Here is a 26,297-nt window from a genome sequence, read left to right on the forward strand (position 1 = left end):
TCCAGGTGTGGTCTCACCAAGGCCCGATATAACTGTAGTAGGACATCCTTGCTCTTGTACTCAAATCCTCTTGAAATGAAGGCCAACATACCATTTGCCTTCCTAACTGCGTGCTGCACCTGCATGTTTGCTTTCAATGACTGGTGTACAAGGACACCCAGTTCCCTCTGTACATCGACACTTCCCAAGCCATTACCATTTAAATAATACTATGTCCTTATGTTTTTCCTACAAAAGTGGATAACTTCACATTTATCCACGTTATACTGCATCTGCCAGTGGACCATTTCCCATATATCGGGAGCCTCTTATCAACAAGACCAGGCATTGACGATGGGATTCAACACCGACTCCAGTGCGCCAGTGCAGCCTTTGGCCACCTGAGGAAAAGAGTGTTTGAAGACCAGACCCTCAAAACTGCCACCAAGCTCATGGTCTACAGGTCTGTAGTAATACCCACCCTCCTGTATGACTCAGAGACATGGACCATGTACAGTAGACACCCCAAGTCACTGGAGAGATACCACCAACGATGGCTCCGCAAGATCCTACAAATCCCCTGGGAGGACAGATGCACCAACATCAGCGTCCTCGCCCAGGCCAATATCCCCAGCATTGAAGCACTGACCACACTTGATCAGCTCTGCTGGGCAGACCACATTGTTCGCATGCCTGACACAAGACTCCCAAAGTAAGCACTTGACACGGAACTCCTCCATGGCAAACGAGCCAAAGGTGGGCAGAGGAAACGTTACAAGGACACCCTCAAAGTCTCACTGATAAAGTGTAACATCCCCAATGACACCTTGAGTCACATAGAAACATAGAAACATAGAAAATAGGTGCAGGAGTTAGGCCATTCAGCCCTTCGAGTCTGCAAGGGCATTCAATGAGTTCATGGCTGAACATGCAACTTCAGTACCCCATTCCTGCTTTCTCGCCATACTGGCCCAAGACTGCCCTAAATGGAGGAAGTGCATCCGTGAGGGCACTGAGCACCTCAAGTCTCATCGCCAAGATCATGCAGAAAACAAGCGCAGGCAGCGGAAAGAGCGTGCGGCAAACCAGTCCCACCCACACCTTCCCTCAATGACTATCTGCCCCACCTGTGACAGAGTCTATGGTTCTAGTATTGGACTGTTCAGCCACCTAAGAACTCATTTTAAGAGTGGAAGCAAGTCCTCCTCGATTCTGAGGGACAGCCTATGATGATGATGATTGCATCTGCCATGTGTTTGCCCACTCACTCAACCTTTCTAAATCGTCTTGCAGCATCCTCCTCACAACTCACAATCTCACCTAGTTTTGTGTCATCAGCAAACTTGGAAATATTACATTTGGTTCCCTCTTCCAAATCATTTATATATATATATTGTGAATAGCTGGGGCCCAAGCACTGATCCCTGTGGTACCGCACTAGTCACTGCCCGCCACCCCGAAAAAGACTCATTTATTCCTACTCTCTGTTTCCTGTCAGTTAACCAATTTTCAATCCATGCCAATACATTACCCCCAATCCTTTGTGCTTTAATTTTACACACTAACCTCTTATATGGGACTTTATCAAAGGCCTTCTGAAAATCCAAATACACTAAATCCATTGGTTCTCCCTTATCTATTCTTTCAGTTACATCCTCAAAAAACTCCAGTAGATTTGTCAAACATGATTTTCCTGTCATAAATCCATGTTGACTTTGTTTAATCCTGTTGATATTATCTAAGTGTGCCGTTATCACATTCTTTGTAATAGACTCCAGCATTTTCCATACTACTGATATCAGGCTAACTGGTCTGTAGTTCCCCATTTTCTCTCTCCCTCCTTTTTTAAGTAGTGGAATTACATTTGCCACCCTCCAATCTGCAGGAACTGTTCCATGCTCTATAGAATTTTGGAAGATGACACCCAATAGAAACATAGAAAATAGGTGCAGGAGAAGGCCATTCGGCCCTTCGAGCCCGCACCACCATTCAACAAGATCATGGCTGATCATTCACCTCAGTACCCCTTTCCCGCTCTCTCTCCATATCCCTTGATCCCCTTAGCCGTAAGGGCCATATCTAACTCCCTCTTGAATATATCCAACGAACCGGCATCAACAACTCCCTGCAGTAGAGAATTCCACAGGTTAACAACTCTCTGAGTGAAGAAGTTTCTCATCAAGTCGGTCCTAAATGGCTTATCCCTTATCCTTAGACTGTGATCCCTGGTTCTGGACTTCCCCAACATCGGGAACATTCTTCCTGCATCTAACCTGCCCAGTCCCATCAGAATTTTATATGTTTCTATGAGATCCACTCTCATTCTTCTAAACTCCAATGAATACAGACCCAGTCGATCCAATCTTTCCTCATATGTCAATCCTGCCATCCCGGGAATCAGTCTGGTGAACCTTCACTGCACTCCCTCAATAGCAAGAACGTTCTTCCTCAGATTAGGAGACCAAACTGAACACAATATTCCAGGTGAGGCCTCACCAAGACCCTGTACAACTGCAGTAAGACCTCCCTGCTCCTATATTCAAATCCCCTTGCTATGAAGGCCAACATGCCATTGCCTTCTTCACCATCTGCTGCAACTGCATGCCAATCTTCAATGACTGATGTACCATGACACCCAGGTCTCATTGCACCTCCCCTTTTCCTAATCTGCTGCCATGCAGATAATATTCTGCCTTCATGTTTTTGCCACCAAAGTGGATAACCTCACATTTATCCACATTATACTGCATCTGCCATGCATTTGCCCATTCACCTAACCTGTCCAAGTCACCTGCAGCCTCTTAGCATCCTCCTCACAGCTCACACCGCCACCCAGCGTAAACTTGAAGATATTACACTCAATTCCTTCATCTAATTCATTGATGTATATTGTTAATAGCTGGGGTCCAAGCACTGAGCCCTGTGGCACCCCACTAATCACTGCCTGCCATTCTGAAAAGGACCCGTTTATCCCGACTCTCTGCTTCCTGTATGCCAATCAGTTCTCTATCCACATCAATACATTGCCCCCAATACCATGTGCTTTAATTTTGCACACCAATCTCTTGTGTGGGACCTTGTCAAAAGTCCATGGTATTTGAAAGTCCAAATACACCACATCCACTGGTTCTCCCTTGTCCACTCTACTAGTTACATCCTCAAAAAATTCGAGAAAATTTGTCAAGCATGATTTCCCTTTCATAAATCCATGCTGACTTAGACCAATCCTGTCACTGCTTTCCAAATGCACTGATATTTCATCTTTAATAATTGATTCTAACATTTTCCTTACGACTGATGTCAGGCTAACCGGTCTATAATTCCCTGTTTTCTCTCTTCCTCCTTTTTTTAAAAATGGTGTTACATTAGCTACCCTCCAGTCCATAGGAACTGATCCAGAGTCGATAGATTGTTGGAAAATGATCACCAATGCATCCACTATTTCTGGGGCCACTTCCTTAAGTACGCTGGGATGCAGACTATCGGGCCCCGGGGATTTATCGGCCTTCAATCCCATCAATTTCCCTAACACAATTTCTTGACTAATAAGGATTTCCTTCATTTCCTCCTTCTCGCTAGACCATCAGTCCCCTAGTATTTCCGGAAGGTTATTTGTGCCTTCCTTCGTGAAGACAGAACCAAAGTATTTGTTCAATTGGTCTGCCATTTCTTTGTTCTCCATTATAAATTCATCTGATTCTGACTACAAGGGACCTACGTTTGTCTTCACTAATCTTTTCCTCTTCACATAGCTATAGAAGCTTTTGCAGTCAGTTTTTATGTTCCCAGCAAGCTTCCTCTCATACTCTATTTTTCCCCTCCTAATTAAACTGTTTGTCCTCCTCTGCTGAATCCTAAATTTCTCTCAGTCCTCAGGTTTGCTGCTTTTTCTGGCCAATTTATATGCCTCTTCCTTGGATTTAACACTATCCCTAATTTCCCTTGATAGCCATGACTGAGCACCTGCCCCGTTTTATTTTTACTCCAGATAGGGATGTACAATTATTGAAGTTCATCCATGTGATCTTTAAATGTTTGCCATTGCCTATCCACCGTCAACCCTTTAAGTATCATTCGCCAGCCTATTCTAGCCAATTCACATCTCATACCATTGAAGTTACCTTTCCTTAAGTTCAGGACCCTAGTCTCTGAATTAACGGTGTCACTCTCCATCTTAATAAAGAATTTTACCATATTATGGTCACTCTTCCTCAACAGGCCTCGCACAACAAGATTGCTAATTAGTGCTTTCTTGTTACACATCTAAGTCTAAGATGGCCAGCCCTCTAGTTGGTGCCTTGACATATTGGTCTAGAAAACCATCCCGAATACACTCCAGGAAATATTCCTCCACCGTACTGCTACCAGTTTGGTTAGCCCAATCTATATGTAGATTAAAGTTGCCCATGATAACTGCTGTATCTTTATTGCATGCATCCCTAATTTCTTGATTGATGCTGTCTCCAACCTCACTACTACTGTTTGGTAGTCTGTACACAAATCCCACTAGTGTTTTCTGCCCTTTGGTATTCCGCAGCTCTACCCATACATTACTACTTCCATGGCTACTTCTTTTAGTACTCTGGGATGCAGATCATCAGGCCCTGGGGATTTATCTGCCTTCAGTCCCATTAGTTTCTCCAGCACTATTTTCTTACTAATAATCATTTCCTTTAATTCCTCTTGCTCACTAGACCCTTGGTTCCCTACCATTTCTGGGACGTTATTTGTGTCCTCTTCCATGAAGACAGAACCGAAGTATTTATTTAATAGTTCTGCCATTTCCTTGTTCCCCATTACAATTTCTCCCGTTTCTGTCTGTAAAGGACCTACATTTGTCTTCAGTGATCATTTTCTTTTTACTTACTTGTAGAAACTTTTGCAGTCAGTTTTTATGTTCCTTGCAAGTTTACTCTCATACTCTATTTTTCCCCTCTTAATTAATCTCTTGGTCCTTTTTTGCTGAATTCTAAACTGCTCCCAATCCTCAGGCTTGCTACTTTTTCTGGCAACTTTGTATAACTCCCCTTTGGATCTAATACTATCCTTAATTTCTTTTGTTAGCCATGATTGGGCCACTTTTCCATTTGTGTTTTTATGCCAGAAAGGCATGTATAACTGTTGCAATTCATGCATTCGTTCCTTAAATATTAGCCATTGCCTATCCACCGTCATGCCTTTTAATGAATCTTCCCAATCTATCATAGCCAATTCATTCCTCATACCTTCGTAGTTTCCTTTGTTTAGATTTAGGACCCTAGTTTTGGATTGGACTACTTCACTTTCCATCTTAATAAAGAATTCAATCATGTTATGGTCACTTTTTCCTAAAGGATCCCACACAACAAGACTGTTAATTAACCCTTTTTCATTACACAATAATACCAAGTACTGTTTAATAAAGCTGCCATTACCTTGTTGTCCAATACTGTATCAACTGCACCTGTCTTTAATAGGCCCATCTTTCCCTTTGCCAATCTCTTACTCCGAATATATTTTGTTTTAATTTTTACTATGAGCCTTTATATTACTTGAATGTTTTCTGTATTCCTTTTGTGCCTATTAATATTTTCTTTGTGTCCCTTTGTTGCTTTCTATATTTGTTCCATCTACTGGATTACCACTTTTCTTGGCATTTATGCAAGCTATATCCTTTCGTTTTATACTCTGTCTTACCTCACATGTTGACCATGGTTACTTGACCATATAAATGCAACTTTTTCTCTTTAGGGGTATATATTAGTCTTGCACTAAATACTTGTTTGACTACCTCCCACTGTTTTACTGTAGGTTTAGCTGTTGACAGCTCAGCCCAGTTTAATCTGTTCATTGTATGTCTTATTCCTTCAATGTCAGCCTTACTTAAGTAAATAAGCAGGGCTGCCAATGAAATTTCCTTCATTATTTTGGGGACTTTTAAGCCATAAAGGTTTGTTTATGTACAACTCTTTGCTGCTTGGTGTGCCCTTTACATTTCCCTACTACTTCAAATTTGTTGCTCCATTGACCCATCCCCGGATCTTTCCGACCCTCCTATTTAAGTTGCTACTTCAGTCTCTGCCCAGAAGATTTGCTGCCCTCTCAAATGACGAGCTGCCTTTAAGCCATGAGATTAATACTGTCAACTCACCTGCTGTAATTAAATGAGGCTCAATCATGAAATTCAGTTGGACCACTTATTGATATCATTGAGCAGGTGGAGTAGATGGCAAAAACAAAAATACATTTCTCTTTCTTTCTTTCTTTCTTTCTTTCTCTTTCTCACTTTCCCCCTTTGTTGCTTTCTCTTTCTCTCTTTCTCTCCCTTTGTCATTTTCACTCTTTCTCTCTCTCGCTCCTTCTCTTTTTCTTTCTCTCTTTCTCTCTCTTTCTCGCTTTCCCCCTTTATCACTTTCTCTTTCTCTCTTTCTCTCCCTTTGTCGCTTTCACTCTTTCTCTCTCTCACTCATTCTCTTTCTCTCTTTCTCACTTTCTCTATCTCTCTCTTTCTCTCTCTTTCCCTCCAGCCCCCCTGCTCCTGTGGCTCAGTGGCAGCACTTTACTTGAGTTGGAACGTTATGGGTTCAAGCCCCACTCTGCATTTCAGATGAAGGAATACTGCACTGTCAGAGATGCTGCCTTTTGGATGAGATGTTAAACTGAGAACCCGCCTGTCCTTTCCAATGGATGTAAAAGATCCCATGGCACTTTTTATAGAAGAGCAGGGAAGTTCTCAGAGCGTCCTGGACAACGTTTATCCCTCAACAGAACATTGTAAACAAATTATCTGGTCATTTATCTCATTGCTATGTATAGGACCTCGCTGTGCGCAAGTTGGCTATGACATTTGGCTACATTACAACTATGACTACACTTCAAAAGTGGCTGTAAAGATCTATGGGGCATCCTGAGCTGGTGAAAGGTGCTATACAATATTTTTCTTTGTCTCTCCCTCTCTCTGACTCCAGTCTGTCTCTCTCTCTTTCTCTCACAGTTTAAGACATGTTTTAAAGTATAGAGTGCAGAAAGCAAAAGCAACAACAGGTGTGTCTTCAGAACACAGTAATTTATTTTCACCGACACACACAGCCTTCCTGCATTATTTATATAAAAAACACTAACAGAAATTTTATCTTAGTAAAGCTTTCTGAAATTTGTCCTCTTGTTCTTCAAAACTATTTAAAGAAAAGCTACTAGGCAGAATGTACCAGGAGCTAAAGAAAAATACAGCTTACTGAACTGTAATGAATCATTCGGGGAAGTTCGATAAACTGCATGTGATCAGACTGCACAACCCACATTTAGCTCATAAAGTTACAGCTCTGAGCAAAACTATCTCAAGTTCAGGCTTTTGGGAGAGGCAGAGGCCTATAAGTAAAAGGCATTACACGACACAAAAGGCAATAATGAATACACTTAATTATGTTATTGTTAAATATGTAAGCTTTGAATATGTTATTTTGGACAGTAGAAATTTCAGTTAAAAATGCTGCAGAAATAAATTCAGAAAGCATTTTGGTTTTGTTGGAACCTAGTGATCAAATTGCACAATGACAGGGTGATATACTCTTGCTATAGCAGCTATTGTCCTTTTGACAGACAACTATGTAGCCAACTACTTGGCAGCTTTTGCTCATTTTCGGAGTTATTCTTAAGCTATCAAAGATGGTCGGTCATCAGTGAACTGCTACGTAAGATTCTACATAAGAATCGGTGGGCGGCGAGGATCGGAAGACCGACGTGAATCGGTGGGCAGCGAGGATCGGAAGACCGACGTGAATCGGTGGGCAGCGAGTGGTGAGAATCGGTGGGCGGCGAGGATCGGAAGACCGACGTGAATCGGTGGGCGGCGAGTGGTGAGAATCGGTGGGCGGCGAGAACCAGCAGCGTTTACATTACTCCTCTGCCATCGACTCCCGATGCACAAGTCTTGTGCAGTCAACCGGATTACCAAATATAAACTTCCCAGGGCCCAGCGGTGAGGTCGGGACACGGGACCAGCAGAGATGTCAGGATCCGAGGCCAGAATACGCGTGGCCATTAGCAAGGACCCAGCGGCCAAAGCGAGAGCGGCTGGAGAATGGAAAAAGTGCAGCAGAGCCTGCGAATGGAGAGCAGTGAACTGGAGTCAGGGTGCCCGGAGTATCTTATGGACACACCCACAAGCTACACCGCGATGCGTGAAAACCAGGGAGAGAGGACCTGAGGGAGGGAGGGGGATCAGTGGGATTATGTGTGAGTTTGTGTGTGTGCGCGCTAGATCCATGCAGTAGAGCCTGGTCTCCAATCGTCTTGGGTCCCCTTGCCATTGGACTAAGACCTTGCTCTGTCAAGTTTGTGTGGTAGCTGGTGTACAATGGCCACCCCACGTTAAAATAATTCATGCACAGGCATCTTCCACCCTCTAAAATGAAGTTCGGAACCTGGAACATCTGGATCCTCATGGACAACCCCAACAGTGACAGACCTGAATGTTGCACTGCTATGGTTGCCCGAGAACTCAGATGCTTTGACATTGACATCGCCGGCCTGAGCAAAACACGCCGGGCAGGAGAAGGCCAGCTCAAGGAACAAAGGTGGTGGATACACCTCCTTCTGGAAAGGCAAACCAGAAGAAGAGCGCCGCCTCTATGGGGTTGGCTTCGCCATCAAAAATGAGCTGGTTGGGTGACGTAGAGATTCCCCTTGCAGGATAAATGAACGGCTCATGTCCCTCTGGCTCACCCTAACCCGGAACCAGTGCACTACGGTCATCAGTGCATACGCCCCAACCCTGGAAGCTACAGACGAGACCAAAGAGGAATTCTACTCCTATCTTGAACAATCCCTGTCCTTAGTATCAGCGGGCGACAAGCTGATTCTCCTTGGCAACTTTAATGCCTGATTAGGAAAGAGCACATACCTCTAGGGAGGGGCGATTAACAGGGAAGGAGTAGGGAAAGCCAACTCAAGTGGTGCCCTCCTTCTGACGAAATGCTTAGAACACGGTCTTGTCATAACCAACACTTTGTTTCATCAGAGAGACAAGTACAAGGCCATGTGGCAACACCCTCGCTCCAGGCACTGGCATCTGCTAGACTACATCATCGTCCAAGTGAGGGAGCACAAGAACATCCGCATCACTCGCGTCATGACAGGAGCTGACGACTGCTGGACTGACCACCGCCTAATCCGCTCTGTTATCTCCATCAATGTTGCCTCGAAATGCCGGTGGCAACAGAAACACTGCCACAAAAAAATCAATGCTGAAGCACTCAAAGACCCTGCAAAAAAAGCCCTATCCAGCCAACGCCCCACAGCCAGCCTGATGACTCCAAATGAACCAGAGCCACGGAGTGCCCACAGTGCCTGGCCTGCCCTCCACTATAATCAGCACCTGTGAAGAGATTTTTGGGTATTCTACCAGAAAACATCAAGACTGGTTCGATGAGAATGACCAGGAGATCCCAGAGCTAATAAACCGTAAACGCAAGGCATTCTTGAATTGGAAACAACATCAGAGAAAGAAAACAGATTTACAGGCAACTGAAGTCCGAGGCCCAACAAAAAACCCGCGACCTAAAGAACAACTGGTGGGTGGAAAGAGCGCAGGACATCCAGCAACTAGCCGACAATCATGACATGCGCGGCCTTTTTAGCACAGTCAAGACCACCTACGGCCTAATGCTCAAGGCCCTACCCCAGTGAGGGCAAAGAACGGAGAGGCATTGAATGTCACCTGGTGTCACAGGAATGACAGGTAAGTTTCATCATCTGGTGATCTTATAATGAGTTTTCAGTGAAACAATTAATATATAATAGGACTGAGCTTGTTTTTTTGCTTCCTGTTCTCAATCAATGACCATAAAATGTGCATATTAATGAAATCCCCATGTCAATCCAGGGGTCCAATGCATGAGCCATTCTAGGTTTTTAGGAAACACAGTCACCTCTACCACTCGGTTTCGAGAAGCATGGATGCATTATTTCCCTCGAATGGCAGGAAATACAGATACATAATTCACCCCTCATACCAACAGGTCTCCGAAGCCGGCTCTGTACCAACATACACTGGAATACTTCCAAAGAGTGTGGAAACAGATATATATGCACAATACTAGATGCCCATGGAATTGTGTGCAGGCCACTGATAGACCATCTGAGAATTACTGGCAGGAGTTACTCACCTACCACCTGGCCAATAATGAAAAGCTAATGGAGGTATCTGGGAGATTGTGGTGAAGCCAATCATTGAACAGTGACTCTCAGTAATCGTTCAGTGATACGCAGGATCCATATGTATATTCCAGACTGGTGAAAGATTTATGCGGCTCCCAGTGTCGTGCTCATTTCCTCTGTTCCATTTTAATTTTGGATAAACAATTTTTTTCCCTCCCGACAAACACTCAAAACAATTTTACAAAGTTGATTAAATGTTCATGCCTGAGTGAGCTGCTCAAATCAGGTAGGTGGCAGAGGAGTAGTGACAGCTTGATGCTGCACAGTGAAAATTGTTTTTCTTTTAATACTTATGAATTATCGATCATTGCTACAGTGAACAGATTGAAAATGTCTTACATAACTTAAATACCTAATACCTGGAAGTGCACAGAGCAGTCAAAATATGAGAGGGAAATGTCACATGGTGAAGGGTCACATCCAAAATATTAACCTGCATTTTTGGATGCTGGTGATTCTATTGTGCAGCTTCACCATTTTCAGTTTTTATTTACAATTTCTAGCATGTGCAGTTTGTATCATGACGACAACAACAACAACTTGTATTTATATAGGGCCTTTAACGTATTAAAACCTCCCAAGGTGCTTCACAGGAGTGTTATAAAATAACATTTGGCAGCGAGCCACATAAGGAGAAATTAGGGCAGCTGGCCAAAAGCTTTGTCAAAGAGGTAGATTTTAAGGAGCATCTTGAAGGAGGAAAGCGAGGTAGAGAGGCGGAGAGGGTTAGGGAGGGAGTTCCAGCGATTGGGCCTTAGACAGCTACAGGCACAGTCGCCACGGTTAAAATCAGTGATGCTCAAGAGGCCAGAATTAGAGGAGCGCAGATATTTGGGTGTGGGGTTGTGGGGCTGGAAGAGATTACAGAGATGGGAGGGATGAGGTCATGGAGGGATTTCAAAACAATGATGAGAATTTTAGAATCGAAGTGGTGCTTAACTCGGAGCCGATAGGTTAGCGAGCACAGGTGAGATGGGTGAACGGGACTTGATCTGAGATAGGACATGGGCAATCGAGTTTTGAATCACCTCTCATTTACGTAGGGTAGAATGTGGGAGCCAGAGGTCCGTTGGAATAGTCAAGTCTAGAGATAACAAAGGCATGGATGAGGGTTTCACCAGCAAATGAGCTGAGGCAGGGGCAGAGACAGGTGATATTACGGAGGTGGTCTTAGCTATGGCACGTGATCTGAAGCTCATTTCAGGGTCAAATATGACACCAAGGTTGCCAACAGTCTGGTTCAACCTCAGACAGATGCTCGGGAGAGGGATGGAGTTGGTAGCTAGGGAACAGAGTTTGTGGTGGAGACTGAAGACAATGGCTTCAGTCTTCCCAATATTCAATTGGAGGAAATTTCTGCTCATCCAGAACTGGACTGCTCGTCCAGATAAACAGTCTGACAATTTAGAGACAGTGGAGGGGTAGAGAGAGGTGGTGGTGAGGTAGAGCTGGGTGTCGTTAGCGTACATGTGGAAACTGACGCTGTGTTTTCAGATAATATCGTCAAGGGGCAGCATGTAGATGAGAAATAGGAGGGGGCCAAGGATAGACGCTTGGGGGACACCAAAGGTAACAATGCAGGAGTGGGAAGATAAGGCATTTCAGGTGATTCTCTGGCTACGATTAGATAGATAAGAATGGAACTAGGCGAGTGCAGTCCCACCCAGCTGGACGGTGGTGGGGAGACCTTGGAGGAGGATGGAGTGGTTAATGCGTCTAAAGCTGCAGACAGGTTGAAAAGGATGAGGAGGGATAGTTTACCTTTGTCACAGTCACATAAGATGTCATTTGTGACTTTGTTAAGAGCTGTTTCGGTATTGTGCAGGGTTGGAAACCTGATTGAAGGGATTCAAATATGGAGTTTCAGGAAAAATTAGCATGGATTTGGGAGGTGACAACACGTTCAAGGACTTTGGAGAGGTTTTTGGAGGAGAGGGATGATGACGGGAGATTTGATAGAGAAGGGACAGTGCCTGAGGATAGAGAACTGTTAAAATATCAACTAACATGGGAGCCAGAAAAAGAAGTTGGGTGGTCAGCAGTTTAGTGGGAACAGAGTCTAGGGAGCAGGAAGTGGGTCTCATGGACAAGATGGCTGGGTATCACATATGTCATTCTTGGTAGTAGCTGGGCAGAAAACTCCCCACAGGATACAATTGTTCAACCAAAGCACAGGCTCCAAAACCCTAGGTGACAGTGCACAGTAGAGTGGTTAAAATACATGCAGAGGTTTATCTTGTGCACTGAAGTGGAGAGATACATTACTTACCCATCAGTCGTTTGAAGCACTTTGGCTTTTTGTCCCACACCACAAACAGATAGTAGGCAGGGATACCTGTCAGAGTGATGGCAAATCCAATGCCAGTGTTGATGGGATCAGAGTAGAGGGACAGTGCCACTATAAAGAGACAGGTGAAGGCAAAGAAAGCTGGGATGAACAGGGGCACCTGCAACAACAAAGAGAAATTATTGAAAGACAACCGGGTACATTTTTGCCTTCACCGTCTGGGTGGTGATCTGGGAGCAGATGTTGTAGATTTCAATGGGTTGAAAATGGAATTGTTTTTAAAAAGGGTGTTGTGCTCTGCCAGATTCCCACTCAGTCGATGAAGGTGAATACTTACTTTTAACTCACCCAGCCGCAAAGTAAGGAATGAATGTGGTAAAATCTCAGCAAATTTTAATTGGGCTATTCGGCTTAGGAGCTAACTTAACCAGCGCATGCTCCAATTAAGAATGTTACAGCACAGAAAAAGGCAATTTTGCCTATCAACTCAGTCCTGGTATTTACAAGATTATTCCTCCATTATTGCTATGGCACAAAAGGGGTCACTTTAAGAATTTATACACCTGGCTCGGAGTTTTGGCCACTGGGAACGAATATTAGGAATTCAGAAGTGTCCTCCCTGTGATATTTGTTCAGTTTAATTCCATGTATGCTTTGTTAGTAAAAGGGTAAATTTTCATAATTTTTTGTCCACTTTTGAGAGAGAGTAGATGCAGTGAATGAGTGAAAAGGGGAGAATGTAAGTGAATAAAAGAGTAAAAGAGAATCTGTGAGTGGGAGTGAGAAAGAGTGTAATTGATATAATAGTGAATAGGATAAGTAGAGAGACTAAAATAGAGAGAGGGACAGACCTGAGAGAAAGGGTGAAAGGAAATAATCGCCTAAGATGTTCACAGCCCAGAAAAAGGCCATTCTGCACATCGTATCTGCACACAGTATTCCAACAGTGACCGAACCATTGCCTAACACATTGAGACATGAGAAACAGAAACAGAGGGCATCAATAAGACAGAGAGTTAGTGAGTGAGGTGGAGAAAGAGGTTGTGTGAGAAAGAAAGTGTGGGGTAGATTTTGACTTTGTACGATAGTGTAAACCGGGTTATAGCAAGTCGGCAACCTGTTTTACATCTCTCCGGATTTTTATTTTAGGACTTTAATGGAAATAAAAATCGGGAAATTTATACGATCGGCTATGTTACACTATCGCAAAGTCAAAATCTATCTCCTGTGAGTCAAATAGAATAAGAACATAAGAACATAAGAATTAGGAACAGGAGTAGGCCATCTAGCCCCTCGAGCCTGCTCCGCCATTCAATAAGATCATGGCTGATCTGGTCGTGGACTCAGCTCCACTTACCCGCCCTCTCCCCATAACCCTTAATTCCCTTATTGCTTAAAAATCTATCTATCTTTGACTTGAAAACATTAAATGAGCCAGCCTCAACTGCTTCCTTGGGCAGAGAATTCCACAGATTCACAACCCTCTGGGAGAAGAAATTATTTCTCAACTCGGTTTTAAATTAGCTCCTCCATATTTTGAGGCTGTGCCCCCTAGTTCGAGTCTCCCCCACCAATGGAAACAACCTCTCTGCCTCTATCTTGTCTATCCCTTTCATGATTTTAAATGTTTCTATAAGATCACCCCTCATCCTTCTGAACTCCAAGGAGTAAAGACCCAGTCTACTCAATCTATCATCATAAGGTAACCCCCTCATTTCTCGAATCAGCCTAGTGAATCGTCTCTGTACCCCTTCCAAAGCTAGTATATCCTTCCTTAAGTAAGGTGACCAAAACTGCACGCAGTACTCCAGGTGCGGCCTTACCAATACCTTATACAGTTGCAGCAACACCTCCCTGCTTTTGTACTCCATCCCTTTCGCAATGAAGGCCAACATTCCATTTGCCTTCCTGATTACCTGCTGCACCTGCAAACTAACCTTTTGGGATTCATGCACAAGGACCCCCAGGTCCCTCTGCACCACAGCATGTTGTAATTTCTCCCCATTCAAATAATATTCCCTTTTACTGTTTTTTTCCCCAAGGTGGATGACCTCACACTTTCTGACATTGTATTCCATCTGCCAAACCTTAGCCCATTCGCTTAACCTATCCAAATCTCCTTGCAGCCTCTCTGAGTCCTCTACACAACCCGCTTTCCCACTAATCTTAGTGTCATCTGCAAATTTTGTTGCACTACACTCTGTCCCCTCTTCTAGGTCATCTATGTATATTGTAAACAGTTGTGGTCCCAGTACTGATCCCTGTGGCACACTACTAACCACTGATTTCCAATCGGAAAAGGACCCATTTATCCCGACTCTCTGCTTTCTGTTCGCCAGCCAATTCTCTATCCATGCTAATACATTTCCTCTGACTCTGCGTACCTTTATCTTCTGCAGTAACCTTTTGTGTGGCACCTTATCGAATGCCTTTTGGAAATCTAAATACACCACATCCATCGGTACACCTCTATCCACCATGCTCGTTATATCTTCAAAGAATTCCAGTAAGTTAGTTAACCATGATTTCCCTTTCATGAATCCATGCTGCGTCTGCTTGATTGCACTATTCCTATCCAGATGTCCCGCTATTTCTTCCTTAATGATAGTTTCAAGCATTTTCCCCACTACAGATGTTAAACTAACCGGCCTACAGTTACCTGCCTTTTGCCTGCCCCCTTTTTTAAACAGAGGCGTTACATTAGCTGCTCTCCAATCCGCTGGTACCTCCCCAGAGTCCAGAGAATTTTGGTAGATTATAACAAATGCTTCTGCTATAACTTCCGCCATCTCTTTTAATACCCTGGGATGCATTTCATCAGGACCAGGGGACTTGTCTACCTTCAATCCCATTAGTCTGTCCAGCACTACCTCCCTAGTGATAGTGATCATCTCAAGGTCCTCCCTTCCCACGTTCCTATGACCAGCAATTTTTGGCATGGTTTTTGTGTCTTCCACTGTGAAGACCGAAGCAAAATAATTGTTTAAGGTCTCAGCCATTTCCACATTTCCCATGATTAAATCCCCCTTTTCATCTTCTAAGGGACCAACATTTACTTTAGTCACTCTTTTCCGTTTTATATATCTGTAAAAGCTTTTACTATCTGTTTTTATGTTTTGCGCAAGTTTACCTTCGTAATCTATCTTCCCTTTCTTTATTGCTTTTTTAGTCATTCTTTGCTGTTGCTTAAAATCTTCCCAATCCTCTAGTTTCCCACTAACCTTGGCCACCTTATACGCATTGGTCTTTGATTTGATACTTTCCTTTATTTCCTTGGTTATCCACGGCTGGTTATCTCTTCTCTTGCCGCCCTTGTTTTTCACTGGAATATATTTTTGTTGCGCATTATGAAAGAGCTCCTTAAAAGTCCTCCACTGTTCCTCAATTGTGCCACCGTTTAGTCCTTGTTTCCAGTCTACTTTAGACAACTCTGCCCTCATCCCACTGTAGTCCCCTTTGTTTAAGCATAGTACGCTCGTTTCTGACACAACTTCCTCATCCTCAATCTGTATTACAAATTCAACCATATTGTGATCACTCATTCCGAGAGGATCTTTTACTAGGAGATCGTTTATTTTTCCTGTCTCGTTACACAGGACCAGATCCAAAATGGCTTGCTCCCTTGTAGGCTCTGTTACATACTGTTTTAAGAAACAATCCCGTATGCATTCTGTGAATTCCTCCTCCAGGATACCCCCTGCGATTTGATTTGACCAATCGATATGTAGGTTAAAATCCCCCATAACTACTACCGTTCCTTTTTCACATGCCTCCATTATTCCCTTGATTATTGCCCGCCCCACCATGAAGTTATTATTTGGGGGCCTATAAACTACGCCGACCAGTGACTTTTTCCCCTTACTATCTCTAATCTCCACCCACAATGATTCAACATTTTGTTCATTGGAGCCAACATCATCCCTCACAACTGCCCTGATATCATCCTTTATTAACAGAGCTACCCCACCTCCTTTCCCTTCTTGCCTATCTTTCTGAATCGTCAGATACACCTGTATGTTTAATTCCCAGTCTTGGCCACCTTGCAACCATGTTTCTGTAATGGCCACCAAATCATATCCATTTGTAATGATTTGTGCCATCAACTCATTTACTTTATTTCTAATGCTGCATGCATTTAGGTCGAGTGTTTTCATCCTAGTTTTTAAACCGTGATTTTTAGTTTTTACCCCTCCTGCAGCCCTTTTATATTCAGTGGCCCTTTTTGTTTCTTGCCTTTGGTTTCTCTGCCCTCCACTTTTACTCATCTCTTTTATGTCTTTTGTTTTTGTCTCCTTTTTGTTTCCGTCTGTCTCCCTGTACTGGTTCCCATCCCCCTGCCATATTAGTTTAACTCCTCACCAACAGCACTAGCAAATACTCCCCCTAAGACTTTGGTTCCGTTCCTGCCCAAGTGCAGACCATCCGGTTTGTACTGGTCCCACCTCCCCCAGAACCTGTTCCAATGCCCCACAAATTTGAATCCCTCCCTGCTGCACCACTGCTCAAGCCACGTATTCATCTGTGCTATCCTGCGATTCCGACTCTGACTAGCACGTGGCACTGGTAGCAATCCCGAGATTACTACTTTTGAGGTCCTACTTTTTAATTTAACTCCTAGCTCCTTAAATTCGTCTCGTAGGACCTTATCCCTTTTTTACCTATGTCGTTGGTACCAATGTGCACCACGACAACTGGCTGTTCTCCCTCCCTTTTCAGAATGTCCTGCACTTGCTCGGAGACATCCTTGACCCTTGCACTAGGGAGGCAACATACCATCCTGGAGTCTCGATTGCGGCCGCAGAAACGCCTATCTATTCCCCTTATGATTGAATCCCCTATCACTATCGCTCTCCCACTCTTTTTTATGCCCTCCTGTACAATAGAGCCAGCCATGGTGCCATGAACTTGGCTGCTGTTGCTCTCCCCTAATGAGTCATCTCCCTCAACAGCACTCAAAACAGTGTATCTGTTTTGCAGGGGGATGACCAGATGGGACCCCTGCACTATCTTCTTTGTACTACTCTTCCTGCTGGTCTTCCATTCCCTAGCTGGCTGTGGATCCTTCTCATGCGGTAAGACCAACTCACTACACGTGCCACTTATGTCATTCTCAGCATCGTGGATGCTCCAGAGTGAATGTAAGTGCGAAAGTCAGTGAGAGGGACACAGCCATTCTGTCTGAGTGAAACAGAGACAGAAAAAGTGTAAGATACAGCTAGCGAGATAGAAAGAGTGGTGAGATAGAGTGTGAGAAAACGGGAGATGGAAACAGATGTAAATGAGACAGACGGGTCCCAAAGTTTCTGGAGTAGTCTTGGTGGGGGGCGGATTTTGGGTAAAGGTTCTGGCTGCACACTGTAATCGCAGGGTCAGGATAATTTAAATGTTATGAGCAGCCGCCAATTCATTTCCAACACAACTGGGATGCCCGCCTGAACTGTTGGCGGATGGAGGAATTTTGATGGAGCACCTTGATGCAGTGTTTGCAGTGCTGCTGTGTTCTGTGAGGGCGGTGGCAAATGAATTGAAAAGCTTCTTCTGTTTCCTCATGTTTGGCATTTCAATTGATTGCTCTGCGCTCCATTGCATCGCTAAATCCAGTCTGGCAATTTGGTTAATTCAACCTCCTATGGCCTTAGCAACACTGGATGCCAGGGAGTCATAGACCACTAGAGTACAACATTTTTTTGATGGGGCTGAAAAATGGTGGACCCCTAGTGTATCTGGGTTCTGCTCCAAATTCCAGCCAACCCTCGCTGGCAGTCTGCTCACCACTCTCCTTGGCCCCAGGGATTTTGAGGTGAAGGAATATATCAGGACTATCATGGAATGACTTGTAGATCTTGATACACTTTTTATTTTGTTCATGTGAGTCTGAGGGTACACTGCAGAATAATGACTGGCAGTGTAGTAGCACCCTCCATGCGGTGGGAATACATGAAAATATAGCATCTCGTAGATATAAAGAATAAACAAATGAGTTTAACTTAAGACAATAAAAATCTTGTCATTCGGGTGAGACCAATAAACTGCTTGAATTTAGCTCTCATGGCTTATGATGTCATCTGAAATGCTTGACATGTTGCTGCCTTGCAATATATTCCTAACTACCTGACATTCCAGATTCATAAGCAGTCTTTGGTAGCACTAATAAATCACTTTGGGCATTGATCAATTCAATGTAATATGAATGAAGCTTTTGTTAGATTTCAGCTGTGCTCACAATCACGGGGCAAAGGTCAGGCATGAAAAATGTAAATTGAGTGACATTTGCATTCTAAAAAAAAACATAGGCTAGAACTGCAATCAGGCAAACTGGTCCTGTGCTATTTTATAAGATCATTTGTGGAGAAAAACATGTGTTTTCCTAGGAATGCTGCCAGTCTTAGGTATGTGCAAAGTGTGTGGCCCAAGATGAATGCAGTCTTTGTTCAGTGGATGGCTGATTACCTCAATAATAGTTTCACCGAGTCTTACTTCGGGCTCTGGTAGAAATGGGGCATGTCATGTATCTTACATTATTATATGTAACTGTATCCTAACATTCTATACATGACTGTAATAAGATATGACCTGTAACCACCAGCATACCTTACCACCAGGGGTGCACTTGCAAGAGACAGGTATATAAGGAGAGGTCTCAGGCAAGTGCAGCATTCCAGAGCTGTGAAATAAAGGTGCAGGTCCAGAGTGACCTTGACTTCACTACATGCCTTGTGTGACTCTGTACTGAGGGGACAGGACTTTACAATGGCGACGAGTTACGGGATTACAGAATCCACAGAATGGCGAATAATGGATCAGATGAAAAGTACAATGCGGGAGACAATTGGGAGGACTTTATAGAAAGGCGCCAGCAAAGCTTTGTAACCAAAGACTGGTTAGGCGACGATAAGGCAGACAAGAGAAGAGACCATCTCTTGACCAGCTGTGGCTCGAAAACATACGCTTTAATGAAGGATCTGTTGGCACCCGAGAAACCAGCAAGCAAGTCGTTTGAAGAATTGAGCACACTGGTAAGAGACCACCTGAAGCCAGCGAGCAGCTTACACATGGTCAGACACAGGTTCTACAACTACAGACGCTGTGTGGGCCAGAGCATACCCGACTTCGTGGCGGAACTTTGGAGGTTGGCTAGTTTATGTGAGTTCTCCGATGAACTGAGGAGAGAAATGCTGAGAGACTTTTTCATTGAAGGAATAGGCCATGCAGGCATATTCCGAAAGCTCATAGAGACCAAGAACCTGACCTTAGAGGCAGCAGCACTGGTTGCACAGACATTCTTGGTTGGGGAAGAAGAAACGAGGTTGATTTACAATGCATGTACGACAACTAACGAAATATCGGAACAAGAAGTTCACAGCACTAAACAAGCTGCTACCACCACACACCGAGAGAACAGGCTCTCGACAGCAGGCAGAAGCCATCAAGGGCCACAGGAACGGCCGTTCACACCTCATCAACCCACAATGCGAGCAATCAACTACAAACTGAGAGAAGCTCAAGAGAGATCAGCCAGACGCAGCTCATTCTTTGGGAACACTTTAAACAATAGAACAGTCTGTGCTGGAGATGTGGGGGTGGGCACTCGTCAAGGGGATGTTGATTTCAGCAGGCTGTTTGCAGAAATTATGAATATACAGGGCATTTGGCCTGCGTGTGCAAAAAAACAGCAGCTCGGCTGGTATACGAATCGGATGGGTCGGAAAGCGAACCAGAAGATGGTGGGGACAGTACCCGGGACACCGATGTACAGTGGGTCAACACGATCAATGGCCACTGCTCCTAAAACAGGACGCCTCCTATAATGATGAGGGTCCTACTCAACGGGATATCTGTCAACATGGAGCTGGATACGGGAGCGAGTCAATCTCTCATGGGCGCTCAACAATTTGAACAACTGTGGCCACATAAAAGAGACAGACCAAAACTCACAAGGGTCGACACCACACTAAGGGCCTATACCAAAGAAATCGTACCAGTCCTCGGCAGCACCATGCTCTCTGTCACACACAAAGGGACAGTGAACCGACTTCCCCTGTGGATTGTCCCCGGAGACCCCCCAGCACTGCCGGGGAGAAGCTGGCTGGCAAAACTAATCTGGAAATGGGATGATGTCCATGCCATGTCATTAGAGGAACGGACCTCCTGCTCAACAGTTATAAAGCCATTTGAACATCTCTTACAGCCAGCTGTGGGCACTTTCAAAGCGGCCAAAGTCAAAATCTACATCACACAGGATGCTAGACTGGTCCATCACAAGGCCAGAGCTGTACCCTATGTGATGAGGGAAAAGATTGAACACGAACTAGTCAGGCTTCTGCGGGAAGGCACAATATCACCTGTGGAATTTAGCGACTGGGCAAGTCCCATTGTCCCAGTCATGAAGCCTGATGGATCCGTACGAATCTGTGGGGACTACTAATCTACCATAAACAGTGTCTCCCTACAGGACCAGTACCCGCTGCCCAGAGCGGAGGACTTATTTGCCACATTGGCTGGAGGTAAACTTTTCTCAAAATTAGACCTCACACCTGCGTATATGACGCAAGAATTGACCGAGGAATCCAAGCTACTCACCACCATCAACACACATCGAGGCCTTTTCATGTACAATCGATGCCCATTCGGCATCAGGTCAGCAGCTGCCATACTCCAGCACAACATGGAGAGTCTGCTCAAGTCCATCCCGGATCGGTTGTATTTCAAGACCACATACTTATCACGGGCAGGGACACCGACTCCCATCTCCATACTAGGAAGTACTAAAGCGGTTGGATCGGGTATGCCTACGAGTCAAGAAATCCAAGTGCCTGTTTCTCGCACCCGAGGTTGAATTTTTGGGCAGAAGGATTGCCGTTGATGGAATCCGCCCAACAGAGTCCAAAACAGAAGCAATTCGCCTGGCACCCAGGCCCCAGAATGTCTCAGAACTGCGCGCCTTTCACGGGCTACTCAATTACTTTGGGAACTTTATGCAGAACTTAAGCACGCTGCTGGAGCCTCTCCACGTGCTACTCAGGAAGGGGTGGAATTGGTTTTGGGGGGATGCCCAGGAACGCGCCTTCAATAAGGCATGCAACCTTCTGTGTTCCAACAGTGTTTTGACTTTCTTTGACCCAGGTAAAAAGCTAGTTCTCACATGCGATGCGTCAGCGTATGGGGTCGGGTGTGTTTTGCAACATGTCAATAGTGCGGGCAAATTACACCCCAGAGCTTATGCCTCCAGGTCACTTTCGTGGGCGGAGCGCGGGTACGGAATGGTTGAGAAGGAGGCGCTCGCGTGCATGTACGGTGTCAACAAGATGCACCAATAACTTTTCGGGGCCAAGTTCGCGTTTGAAACTGACCACAAGCCCCTCACGTCCCTCCTATCTGAGAGCAAGGCAATAAATGGCAACGCCTCGGCGCGAATTCAATGGTGGGCACGCATGCTGGCGTCCTACGACTACACAATAAGGCACAGACCAGGCACAGACAACTGTGCCGACGCGCTCAGCAGGCTACCCCTGGCGACCACGGAAGGGTCTGACGAACAGGACTGTGAGATAGTCATGGCAATCAATGCCTTTGAGTCCATAGGTTCACCCATGACGGCTCGCCAAATCAGAGCCTGGACGGCCAGCGACCCCACGTTATCCTTAGTAAAAAGATGTGTCCTAACCGGTGACTGGGCAGAGGCTCGCGATGCCTGCCCCGAGGAATTAAAACCCTTTCACAGGCGCATGCATGAGCTATCACTACAAGCAGACTGCCTGATGTGGGGCAGCCGAGTAGTCATGCCTCTGCAAGGCAGAGAAGCATTTGTCCGGGAGCTCCACCGCAAGCACCCGGGGATCATTCTCATGAAGGCCATAGCCAGATCCCACGTCTGGTGGCCTGGTATTGACGCGGACTTGGAGCTCTGCGTCCGAAGGTGCACCATTTGTGCCCAACTCAGCAATGCCCCCAGGGAGGCTCCACTGAGCCCCTGGCCCTGGCCTACCAAACCGTGGTCGCGGGTGCACGTAGACTATGTGGGCCCATTCATGGGCAAAATGTTCCATTGTAGATGCATTTCAAAGTGGATCGAATGCACCATTTTAAACTCGAGCACAACCTCCAACACTGTGGAGAGCCTCGCAACCATGTTTGCAACGCATGGAATCCCTGACATATTGGTCAGTGGCAATGGTCCGTGTTTCACCAGCGCAGAATTCCAAGACTTCATAATTGACCACGGCAAAAATCACGTCAAGCCGGCCTCCAACGGCCAGGCAGAGAGAGCAGTGCAAATCATTAAACAAGGCATGCTTAAAATCCAAGGTCCCACGCTGCAGGGTCGCCTGTCGCGACTGCTGCTGGCATACAGATCTCGTCCGTACTCATTGACTGGGATCCCCCCGCGCAACCGTTGATGAAAAGGACTTTAAAAACAAGGCTCTCATTAATCCTCCCAGACATGCACGAAATCGTTGAGGCAAAGCGCCGTAAGCTGACTGAGTACCATGACAGAAATTCGAGGGGGAGATGGAATGAGAGGGGACAAAGTGTTTGTACTAAACTATGGCAGGAGTCCCAAATGGCTTGCAGGGACAGTAATGGACAAGGAAGGAAACAGGCTACTGGTAGTACAAATGAACAATGGCAAAACCTGCCGGAGGCATGTCGACCAAGTCAAAAGCAGATTTACCAACAACACTGCGGAACCAGAGGCAGACTACAATGTAGAACTCGCACCACATCTGGTGGACAGACAGAGGGAACAACCTGAGGAAAGGGCAATCACAACAGACAGCCCAGGCAAGTCAACAACAATCACACCATCGAAACAGACAGCCCAGGCGAGATACCAGCAACTACACCCAAAGAAAAACAGACACCAAGGCAAACAACTGAACCACAACTCAGACGCTCCACGCGAGAGCGTCGACCACCTGAGAGACTGAACCTATAAAGACAATAAGACCTTGGGGGAGGGTGATGTCATGTATCTTACATTATTATATATAACTGTATCCTAACATGCTATACATGACTGTAATAAGATATGACCTGTAACCACCAGCATACCTTACCACCAGGGGTGCACTTGCAAGAGACGGGTATATAAGGAGAGGTCTCAGGCAAGTGCAGCATTCCAGAGCTGTGAAATAAAGGTGCAGGTCGAGAGTGACCTTGACTTCACTACATGCCTCGTGTGAATCTGTACTGAGGGGACAGGACTTTACAGGGCAGGCATGGTTCATGGACATCAGGTCAACCCCCTTCAGTGATCAGCATTCATGTGTTTTGATAAACTTGCTCCGAATGTAGCTGTTTCCCATTTATTCCCTAGCAGTTGGCTGACCATTTTCCACAGGACGTTCACTACTTGGCCTTATAATTCCTTGTTTAAAAAAATAAAATGCCGAATTCAAAATAAGAGAGGTTTACTTAAAAAAAAATCCACCTTTCTGTCTAACTTTTCATCCACTATAAGGGCCCAAGTTTCCACAAGAAAAAAAACGGGCGCCCCTCCGAGCTGGGCGCCCGTTTTTCGCGCCTAAAACGGCGCCTAAAAAAATCCTCGGTAGTCTGCACCTACTTACAGGTCCTCTGGCCCTTGGCACAGTCAGCACGAGCTGTGGGGGGGGCGGAGCCAGGTCCCGGCGCTGAAAACAGTGCCGGGACCTCTGCACATGCGCGCTACAGTCGGCACGCAAGTGCAGTAGCTCCAGGCGCCGAACTGTGTGGGAGGGGCCCGAAGCACGCAGCCCCTAGCCCTGGCCCAATGGCCTCACTGGGGCTCCTCCCACGGCCAGCTCCTGCTCCCCGCCTGACCAGACCCGACACTCGCTCTCCCCCCCCCCCCCGCCGACCAGACCCGACCCGACACCCGCTCCCCCCGCCCCCCGACGACCCGAGACCCGACACCCGCTCCCCCCACCCCGACCCGACCCGAGACCCGCTCCCCCCCGTCCCGAGACCCGACACCCGCTCCCCCCCCCCGCACCGACCCGAGACCCGAGACCCGCTCCCCCCCCCGACTGACCCGACCCGCGCTCCTGTTCCCCAACCCGACGCCCCCCCCTCTCTCTCTCTCTCTCGCTCCCTCCCTCCCTCTCTCTCCCTCCCTCCCTCCCCCTCCCTCTCCCTCTCTCTCTCCCCCCCCTCCCTCCCCCATCCTCTCTCTCCACCCCCCTCTCTCTCTCCCCCCTCTCTCTCCCTCCCTCTCCCCCTCCCCTCTCTCCCTCCCTCTCTTTCCCCCTCCCCCCCCTCTCTCTCTCCCTCCCACCCCTCTCTCTCTCTCTCCCTCCCCCCCTCTCTCTCTCTCTCCCTCCCCCCCTCTCTCTCTCTCCCTCTCCCTTCCCCCCTCTCTCTCCCTCTCCCTTCCCCCCTCTCTCTCTCCCTCCCCCCCCTCCCTCTCTCTCTCTCTCCCCCCGCTCTCTCTCTCTCCCTCCCCCCCCTCTCTCTCTCTCCCTCCCCTTCCCCTCTCTCTCTCTTTCCCTCCCCCTCCTCTCTCTCTCTCTCTCCCCCCACCCCTCTCTCTCTCTCTCTCTCCCTCCCTCTCCCTCTCTCCCTCCTTCCCTCTCTCTCTCTCTCTCCCTCCCGCTCAGCGGCACGAACGGCTGCAGAATTCTCCCTGGCTGAAGCACTTTCACACAGGTAGGAAGATGGTTTATTTAATCTTTTTGTGGCTTATAAATGTTTATTCAGGTTGGATTTATTTGTATAATATTTGTATAAGTATAAATAAGGATTTATTGTCGAATTTAATGCGTTCCCTTCCCCCCCACCTCGTTCTGGATGCCTAATTTGTAACCTGCGCCTGATTTTTTAATGTGTAGAACAGGTTTTTTCAGTTCTACAAAAATCTTCACTGGCTCCATTCTACTTTAGTTTGGAGTACATTTTCACTGTGGAAACTTTCAAATCAGGCGTCAGTGGCCGGACACGCCCCCTTTTGAAGAAAAAATTCTGTTCTAAACTAGAACTGTTCTACCTGACTAGAACTGCAGAAAAAAAAATGTGGAGAATTGCGATTTCTAAAATAGTCCGTTCTCCACCAGTTGCTCCTAAAAATCAGGCGCGAATCATGTGGAAATTTGGGCCCAATAAATAAAAGAAATAATCATTATTTCATTGAAGCAACTGTCCACTGTCATCAGTCTCACTCCTGAAGAATCTTAATGAGTTATATTTATGGCAAGAAAAACAATCTTTGCAATTTATTGGACTGTGAGCAACACACTAATTTGCATTTAAAATAAATCAATAAATATAAATTCATAAGCAGTGCAACAGGCGGTGTTATTATTTTAATGCCATGTTGTTGAATGCAATTTTTTAAATTCTGACATTACTAGTGAGAGTTTGTAGCATGATAATGACAGTGATTATTGTACTCTAAGCCATGGCTACATGTTCTATTTAAAATTTGCGATTGCCTGCCCTTTTAACTGTTGGTGCAATTAACCCTTCCAGTGCCCCGCTGAGTTTACTTGTCCTGTTGATGTTGGGCTCTGTTCTTCAGCATTTGACGTGTAAAAACACAACAATAATTGATCTCTGGTGGAAACGGGTCAATTTTTACATTCTCAGCTATTGATAGTTATAAAAAAATGGCCTTTCAAACTGAATCTCAGCCAATGAAAGCTCAACAGCCAGGAAGAAGAAGAAACAAGAAAAGTGAAAGTTTTGAAATGTCTTTTTTACAAATAGAAAAGGGCGAGAAAGAAAAGAAATGGTTAGATTTGGTTGAAAGTAATAACATTTTTTAAAAAAGCATAATAAGACCGAGAGAGAATAGAAAAGAGAGAAAGAACAAAGGATAACACTAAAAGCAGAGTTATCAAAAGGTTCTTATTTTATT

At 45.6% G+C, this 26,297-nt stretch overlaps 1 protein-coding gene across 1 annotated transcript in view; it reads right to left on the reverse strand.

The window, feature by feature from the left end:
- Positions 1–26,297, reverse strand: part of LOC139248689 (cystine/glutamate transporter-like) — a 249,247-nt gene that overhangs the window by 22,909 nt on the left and 200,041 nt on the right. Inside the window, exon 11 of the mRNA XM_070872167.1 lies at positions 12,446–12,623. Coding sequence (XP_070728268.1) covers positions 12,446–12,623 — 178 coding nt within the window. The remainder of the gene's footprint in view (positions 1–12,445; positions 12,624–26,297) is intronic.

Source organism: Pristiophorus japonicus, chromosome 2, assembly GCF_044704955.1.
Source record: "Pristiophorus japonicus isolate sPriJap1 chromosome 2, sPriJap1.hap1, whole genome shotgun sequence".
NCBI lineage: Eukaryota > Metazoa > Chordata > Chondrichthyes > Pristiophoridae > Pristiophorus > Pristiophorus japonicus.